The sequence below is a fragment of the Cariama cristata genome, unplaced genomic scaffold, assembly GCF_000690535.1.
Source record: "Cariama cristata isolate BGI_N322 unplaced genomic scaffold, ASM69053v1 scaffold8148, whole genome shotgun sequence".
Taxonomy (NCBI): Eukaryota; Metazoa; Chordata; class Aves; order Cariamiformes; family Cariamidae; genus Cariama; species Cariama cristata.
The window spans coordinates 299-9,756 of record NW_009631593.1 but is presented as its reverse complement, the minus strand read 5'-3'; the positions used below and the strand labels follow the sequence as shown (position 1 = coordinate 9,756).

The 9,458-nt window shown below is 37.6% G+C and overlaps 1 protein-coding gene across 1 annotated transcript in view; it reads right to left on the bottom strand.

Annotated features, from left to right (window-relative positions):
• The window catches only part of LOC104166169 (sarcoplasmic/endoplasmic reticulum calcium ATPase 2-like), a 42,964-nt gene that overhangs the window by 33,214 nt on the left and 292 nt on the right, over window positions 1–9,458 (bottom strand). The window contains 3 exon segments of the mRNA XM_009706014.1: window positions 1,022–1,126; window positions 8,230–8,312; window positions 8,420–8,438. Of these exon segments, the coding sequence (XP_009704316.1) occupies window positions 1,022–1,126; window positions 8,230–8,312; window positions 8,420–8,438 (207 nt within the window).

Below are 9,458 nucleotides of genomic sequence, written 5' to 3'. Positions count from 1 at the left end.
GGAATGCGCAGCAATGTCACTCAGTGCTACTTCTGGTCACTTCCAGTGTGTAGGCTTCCCTCTAACATGTTTTAACCTGTTAACAGGGCTCCTCCTCCTAATTTTTGTTATTTTGGACAGGTTTCCTTTTTTTAAAGCATGAAACCTAACATGGTAAGATAGCAAGTAATCATGTCACGTTAACACCATCCCTTAAAAAACAAAACCAAAAAAACAACAAATCAAAACCAACCTTATAAAGAACTTAAATTACCCTAAAAATCCTAGAATACTTTTTATCTGCAGAAAAACAATTCTAATAAACCATGCCCTGTCTGAAGCGATCAAATTAGTAAACTAAAATTATATGAACAATTTTGGTTTGGCATGTCAAGAAGTGTTAGAATATGTTACTGATATTACTGCCAATACAATTTACAAAAAGCCATCTAATTCATCTCACAGCTGATAATATAGGAAAAATTCATTGTATTTAGATGTTTTCTTTTTGACAGATATGCAGTCTTTCGATGTACACTTCATAGGTACTATAGTAATTGAATAGGAAAAATTAATACTGTATTAAATGTATTAATAAATGCACTAAAACATAGCATTTGTCTCAAGAGGAAACAGACAAGAAAACAGATTACAAGTGTTCCATCCTTTGTTCCTCAGTTGTGACAAAACCTGTTTTTTTGCAAGCCAATTTAACTGATTGTTTCTTAGTCTTACAAGATTTATTTCCTAAATTCACACCTTCATTCTTGACTGCCTAGTTCATGCATTCACCAGCACGTGGCCAAACACGCTGATTGGCACTTTGCCTTTTTGGCAATACTTCTGAAGCTTTCATTTTACCTTTAAGTCAACATTTTATTTCCAGAAGTTTTATGGTAGGTTGTCTCTCGGGAATCTAAAGTTAGCAATAGATATTACTTGCATTGCATGAAGCACTTGACAGCACACTGTACAGTCCTTCCTCTTAAACCAGAAAAACCTTCCAAAACATTTTTACATCAAATCACAAATATCTGCATACCTGCCACACTCCCACAATTGCATTGGCTACTAAGATAAGTAAGATTACAAAAGGCTCTACAAATGCTGTGATGGTTTCTTCACCTTCTTCAAACCAGGCCAGGACCTGTGAGAGAAACACAACCATTTAAATTACTAACTGATTTACACAGACACCTTGCAAAGTTCAGACCCGGTAAGTTTCAGCTTAAGGTTCAACTGCTTAGACTTGAGCAATTTTGGAAACCCCTCAATCTTCCAAGATGTAGTTTTGTAGTTCATGAATGAATTGGCAACATGCAACGGAAAAGGAGAAAAAGAATCTTTAGTAAAGTAGTACAAAGTTCATTTCTAAGGCTGCTCTTCTTTTAAAGGAGCAAGCTATTTCTTCGGGAAACATAGTGCTACTTTTGCTTCACAAACGAAAGCAGAAGTTGTGGCAACAGCTACAGTAGTGAAAAGTTTTTAAAAAGATTCATTACTGTATAAACCAGGATGCAGATAAGTTAGTTTGACTACTTAGAACACAAAAACTTTGCCAGAATCTGAACTTTAACCAAGTTAATTGTTCTTTACCAATAACTTGGACACACAAATGAAAATAGTTTTACAAGTTTCCGGTGAGTAGGTATGAAAAATAAGCACCTACTTATTCAAATACAGGCAGTGTCTTAACTGAAGCATCTAAGTGAATTGTATAGTTACATCTAAAGTTGAATTCTGAGCCAAGTAGCTGACAAAATTCACAACTGGATTTTAAAAAGTAAATCAACTTGAAGACTTGCATAAAATGCTAAACATAGATTTTATTCTAGTTCATTTGCTTTAGAATCAGACTCTAGTTTTAGGCTTCTGCCATTCACTTGACTTGAATGGTTATGTCAGGGCCTCTGCAGAGTTCTGTACTTACAGAACAAAAGTCAAGCTAACATGACCAGAGAGGAAGAGCTTTCTCGTGAACATGTTGAGCAACAGGAAGCCTGGAAAGTGACAGTAAATAGGAACAACGTGTTGAGATAATTAGGGCTGGTAGTCAGGCAACAGCACTCTGAATCACTAGAAGACTGCAGTGAGCAAACCGTTACTAAAGCAAGCGCCATCATTCCACCAACATGCTGCTCAGAGCTATTGCTCAATTGTGAAACACTCCAGGATGTTAAAAGGAAGGAGCAGCAGGATGAAAGCCTCAAGTAGAAAACAGACTGTCAAGCAAATCCAATGCAACAACAAATTTTTATTACAAAAGGATAAACTTGTAAGATCCAGGTTATGATTAATAAGACTGAAACATTCCAACTGGCAAGACAACATTTTGAGGGTCTGTGTAATCCCTCTGGACAAGAGGGGATTTAGTTAGGATCTCTTATGCTCTGTACACTCGATATTTCTTCCCTCCTCCCACACCACTAATCTTCAACCCCCAGGAACAACTTCTACCATTTGATCTGCTAGAGTAGTCATACAGTCTACGTTGTAGTCTTCACTGAACGCATTACCCCTTGTATCATGGACAGGTTTTACTCTGCACCAGCACTGTTGACTCCTCCTGTAGAGCTACAGTAGAGGCTAATGGTACCTTTCCATTTTTTTTTTAGCATATACAAGGTCACACACTGCCATCAGAAAAGCTGCTTAGTATCTGTTTCTTCCCTCCCTTTATTGGAATTCTGTAGAGCCCATTTTGTTTCCAACAAAGCAAGTAAATTCAATCATTTTGTGATGTTCTTATCAGAGCAGGCACCTACAAGGTTAACTGAAATAAAACATCTGCTTTACACAATGCTAGACCATAATCTTTTCAGACTGAAGACCATGTGTGTTGTAAAACAACATTGAGAAAGCCTGCAACTTTAAGAGGTAAGGAAAGTGGCTACAAGGACAGCAAGATCCAAGTATGTCAAGGAGAACCAAAATTAAGTTTTCAAGGGATCTTTTCTTTCAATAAGACATTATTTCAAAAAGAGCAGATGAACTCAGATTAGAGCCCCTGGCAGTACAGATCTGATGTTTTAGATCCTCACTCTTGTTTTTTGGAAAAATTATCAATCTGTGACCAGATTAAAATGAAGTATCTAGTTAATCCTGGAAGTCTCCATTTCTCCCTCCAGAATGTTTCCATACAATTACTAACAGGGGAACAATCTAAGCTGTAGTTCTAGAACATTTTAGTAAATATAGATGTATAAATAACAGAATACATTGTGAGTTCTCGGTTTTGTTATAGCAGACTACAGCTATATTAACAAACACTCCATTTAGGGTACTTGTGATAACACAACACGTATTACTGCAACAGATCGGGTTTATTATTTGACAGTAGCCTGAAGCAAACACAAAACCCCAGTAAAAATCATAGGGAAAGTAGAACAAGGAATACAAGTATTTAAGTAACCATTTTTAGTCATAACAGATCATATGCTGAAGCCTGGTAGAGACTAGACAATTCTTGTCCAAGGCACTGAGTCCTTGTCAAAAAGTTTCCACTGGCACACTTTTAAGACCCTAGAGAGGTTTACAATGACAGATCTTTTATTTGACTACTTCTCAGAAGGGCCCCACCATATTTCAGCCCTAATCACTTTAAGACTCAAATGTAGAACAGCTTAACTTCCAGGTCATTGATCTCCAACGTACTGTTCAGGCAGTATGGTCAATAGCTAAAGTTACTGTGTATTTAAGAAGCTTGGAGGGGGGTGGGGGGAGGAAAAAAAAAAAAAAAAGATAATTGCTCAAGAGAAATGCAAGTCTGAAAATCTAAGGGAGATTAATAGCAAGACATAAAAGTCCCATATCAACAGCCAATGTAAGTAGCTTAAAGGACAACTTTCATTCAGCATATTTGCTTCAGGGCTGCTAGAGCTATGGCTTGCAGAAGTCTATTTTAATCAAAGCCTAATGGGGTGGACCCGCAGGACACTAAGCTGAAAAACACACAATGACAGGCAAATGGCACTTAGTTTTCATGGTTATTTGTAAAAAGGGGGCAGAGGTACAATGCAGAAATCAGCCAGCAATGAAGTGACTACTGATGAAAACAGCTAGAAGAAGCAGCATCCTTACAGCTTTTTGTATTTCTAGAATATCTCTGTATTGTTAGATAAGATATGGAGGCAAGGTGTCTCAGATCACTATTTATCATCAAGTAACACAAACAGAATTAAAGAATGGAATTTTCAAGACAGAATTCTGTTGCCCAGCAGGCTGCACCTGCTTAGGTCTAACAGAAGAAAAGCAAACAGTTTGTTGTCAGCAACCTAACAAACCTTTTGTTTGGTTTTAATTTTGACAATGGAAACTTAGAAGCAAGCTGGGCGAGTAAGATACCATCCTAACAAAAAGAAGGCCTGGACTAATGAAAGCAGGTCATGTAAAACTATGGACTGTTTTTAAGAGAGTTTTCTTCTCACAGGATACTGTGAATTAAGATTTAGTATATTTTGGACAGAGTACTAACTACTGCTCAGAAAACCCTCTTTTCAATACAAATTAGCTTAAAATTAAGCAGATGCAAACTATTTCAGTAGTCCTGATACTTGTTCCATGCCCGTTATGCTGAACACCAGGAAACACTAAAGAAAAATCTCCCAGGATTAGTTCCATTATTCAGTAGAGATTTGTATTGGCCAGCGAAGGATAGAGGGGGAAAAAAACAACCAACAAAAAACCACAGCAAACCAACTGATCTTGATCATACATATAAGTACAAAATTAGTAACTTTACTGAGTTAGCAGATTGTAAGCTCCCATCAGATATGCTACTCTGTATTTCTGAAAATAAACACATTCCTGTGTTTAGTGTAGCAATAAGTGGAAAAAAGATACATAGTACCCACTGTTTAATTTTTACAAAGTAAAACGGAATTCACAATTACTTTGCACAGTTTTATCGCCCCTACCCATCAGTTGGTATCTGGAATGCTATTGGGTAACCCGAGTTTAGTTAAAAGCATGTCAGTGTAATGTTCTACAGCAATTCTTATCTTGTGCCACATACTCACTGCTACTGACCTTAACAGGTAGCTTTTGGGGTGATTTCAGGGCAAAGTCTGCAACATTTTTACTGCTACATCTTACTTCCTCCAAGGGTAGCTTTGCTCACCTTTTAACACAGATTAGGTTATACTCCTGCTAATTTACAGGCTATAATAATCTCTGGACTAAATCACAATATATTGTTTTAATCTAAATCTGGGAATGTTTTCTAACGGTGGATACCCATAACATCCACTTCTAGGTCAGCTTAGGAACCAAAGAAACAACTGTGGGTGGGGGAGTGGGCAGGCTCTTAGGATGCTCTATTAATACTTAAGTTTTTGATAGAGTTCATAATCTATGCTGCATCTTGTAGAAGAACATTCAATGTAAGTGTGATGCAGAGAAAAGATTGCACGGTTAAGCATACATCACTGTTTAAAGCATATATATTTTACCAAAAAATTATTTCACATCAGATGCACAGTTGACATCTTGCAACTTACTGAAGTCATTTGTACAGCAAAACAAGCTGTTCTTTCATGTAAGTACTATAGATCTGAGTACATGCTACACAGGTAGCAAGAATTAAAAGCCATAGTTCATGGAAAATTAAACATCCTCTTACTTGCACCTAGAAAGTCAGGCTATGAAGGCCCTTGAACTGCCAAGACACTCCACAGGTTTACTTCTGCATAGGCTTCAAATCCACAGAACACCAAGACAAGGTCCAAGCCTATATGTAGATCCATTTACTCGCCATCAGAAATTATTTATATTGTTTATCTCCAAAAGCCAGACACAAGGCTTTTACTAACTAGGCACATCTGTAACAGCAGTTCTGACTTGGAATGTAGGACATAGCATCTACAGCCAACAAACAGGCAGCATATGACCCCTACAATCAGCTAGGGTGACACAGATTCAGCTGTTAGTCTGATTTATTTTACTGACACATATCTGACAGGGAGTGTGGGAGTAGAGGACACAAAAGGCACTTTGAACACAGAAGTTTATATTGTATGCAAGAGGGATGTTTCTGCACAAAAATCTAATGCAGATCTCAATGTTAAAGATAGTTATTTCTGTGCAGTCAGTCATAACAGTAGGAAGCTAATATGATTTATGATCATATCACAATTGTAAGAAAAGCTTCCACGACACAAAGCAATGGTCTATATGTACCTCGAGATCCTCTCTCATACCTGAATCTTCAACATTTTTTCTTTTAAGTTGACAATGTACAACTGGTAAAGAATACCAGCATTTAGGTGATGTTAATTACATCCAGTTTTTGCAGCAATACAGTCTTTATATAAACACACTCAACAGTTCTTTACAGCTACTACAAAAGCCTCTAATATGCTTTCATCAAGAAAAAGTGTTAAAACCTAAGAAAAAACAGACAACAGATGGTCACCTGAGCAAGGAAAAAGCCAGAAACAAACACAAAGGGTAAGTGCTTTTAAAGTACCAAAATTGTATCTATTTCTTTCTTTTACATTTCATTAAAAAGAGAAAATCTTTACTACTAACATCAACTTATAGCGGGTATCCGTAACTCTTAAATAGGAGACAGAAAAGGCACAGTAGTAGCCCAAGGTCATATACCACGCCAGTTACACAGAAGCAGAGAACCCAGATCTATCCCACACTCCATTAGACCACAGTCCCCTCTTAATTAGATAGGAAAATTAAGCATATTGAAAAAAGAAACTGAATCCAATTACTAATCAAGTTTTCAAAGGGCTTGGCAGTGGATGTTCTATGACCTCTATCAGTCTGGTATCATACTTACTCAGATTCAGCAATGAAAGCTTGAAGTTTGGTGAATCTGATTTTTCACTTGGTTATCAAAACCAAATAATGTACCTGGGCATGAAAGGCTAACAAACTTCTGTACTGTCATTTATCTTATGAGATGAGAGAAACACTCTTGACTTTTCAGGAACAAAAATACAGCCCCTTCTCACCCGCTGGGATGGGAAAATGGGAAAGAGGAAGAGGGGAAAAAAAGCTTTTGAATGACCTGTTTAGTCAATTTTCTATAGCCAGCCTGATTTCCTCCCAGGAAACAGAAGAGTAAAGCACATCTGTCTCCATGGTCAAGATCAAAGCAACCCATCATTGCTCAGCTCATAACGGTATATGCATACCAAAACCCAAAGCACTTGGAAAGATGTCAGCGTGGGGATAGCTGAAGCCTCTCTTGGCGGAAGATCAACAACACAGTATATACTGCAGCAGCCACAACAGGGCAACCCTCTCCCTATCAAACAGAACAGCTTCAGAGTACATTCTCCTCTGCCCATCCTAATTAGCTTGCTGTTAGCTAAAGTCACCACAATTTTCACTTTCCCCCCCCTAAGAGCTGCAGCATATTTTTTTTTTAAAGTAGTTAATTACAACTCCAGGGCAAGGTTCTACTATAAACTTTTACTCCTACTAAACAATTTAATATTCTGCACACTTTTGTTTCTGTTGTCCAACTCCAAGACATACAACCTTCATCTTCCTTCTATACTCAGCCTTCGCTCAGTTTTCCAGCAGACACATGTCAGTTATACATTATGTAAAAAGACTGCCTAAACATGCTTTAAAAAAAAAATTAAGTTAAAAGCGTTCTTGTTCTTTTAATCCTGTATGCAAAGCAAGATGTCCATTTAATGACTAGACTATCCAAAGGTCAGTTACCAAATTTGGTCAACAATGGTGCCATCACAGCCGTCATCATTCTTGTCACTGTCAAAAGCAACAACTGTCACCTTGCTATTATCAGGAAGGGAAGGCAACTGGAATATTCGCCATGTAAATTCTATTTACAGTCTGCACTGCATCCAAAAATGTCTTCCAATGATTATACATTGAGCTTGATAACGATTAACTCAAAGGCAAGAAGAATGTCCAGTTAAACACTTACTTACTCAAGGTTAGTTTTCAAAGCCAACAAAAGCATTGGGAAATCCCACCTCAAATAAGCAAACTGGGTTCAATGAGAAGCACTTTTAAAAATACCTGTCTAATGTAGTTACGTACTTATGACTCATGCAATGAGAGATTCCCCTGAAATTTTGTTTTCTAGCATACAGAAACCTCTTTGCAAGGTAACTAATTTAAGATAGCAATTTACTTCACATCTTATACTTCTACCATTTGAGAAAGAATAACTTCAGTACGTACAGTTCCTATACATTGGAACACATCATTCTGCAATACAGCAGCTTATAAAATAGTAATAATAAAAAAAATCTTACTTACAAAAGATATGCAAGCTGCCAGCAACAAAATTCTAACTAGTAAGTCTTCAAATTGTTCAATCACAAGCTCAAGTAAGGTTTTTCCTGCAACACGTAAGAAAGTCATCCAGTTATGAACATTTAAAAAAAAAAAAGAAAAAAAAGATGAATTATCAAGAAGAACTAGCAGAAGATTTAATGAGCACACTTACCTTCCTCCGCTGGTAATTCTGTCAGTGGAAGATTTTTCCAGGAAGCATGTCAAAAGAAATCATTGAAGAAACACATTAGAGCATTATAACGCATCCATCAGTTATTGTTCCCGAATTGCACACTCAACTGGGTTGCATTTGACAGACATACTGAAAGCCCCATTAAGGTGGCTTTTTTTATTAGAGCATCTGAATAGACCAGATAGTTTTGCATTTTAAGACACATACAGGTTAGTCGGAATGTGCTAAGGGTTATAATTCAGCCAAGTCATCACTCCAGCCAGCTGAGGGACTTCTGCTGTTGCTGCACACAAAGGGTGAAGGGCTCAAAATGATTTTCAAACGCTTTCTGACAAAGGTTTTCCTCCACATTCACTTAAAACCAAACCACCAAACTTGGTTCAAAAATACTTCAAATTCTTTCCTCCATTTTAGGGATATTTTCTTATTTCTGCTTTCCCTTTTATTTCCCCACAACTAGATTTAGTAATTCAAGAGGCACAAAAGCAGTGTTAAAGCTTAAAAAACAAACAATCAAAAAAACCAAACCCACCGGATAATCGTCTTATAGCTTTTCATTTTTACACAACGGCATGGGAGTTCAAAAGGGACTAGGAAGGCCAAACAATAAGGATTTAAAAAAAAAAAACCCACCACCTTATCGGCTGAATTCTGTGCCCTGACTCGAAAGAAGAATGTAAAATAAGGGACATAAAGGCACTGAAAAGCAGGGGAAAATGAAGGTCAAGACGGACAAAAAAAAAAAAACAACCCACAGCGCTTTCATTTCAGAATGGAAGATTTCCCACCGTTAAGGTGAAAGGAAACGGAGGTGACATCCTCCTTCCCAAAGCAGCCCTGTGAGCTTGGGGTATGAAAGAAACCCACGAGGTGGAGTTCAAGTCAGCCATCTTCTCTCCCTCGCTCCTATTCCGGGTCCTGTAAGAGATGCCGGCTTTGCAAATACACACGCGTTAGGCCTTGAAACAGGGCCCCGAGAAGGATGAGCGAAAAAGAGAAAAGGGGGAAAAGGAAGCCG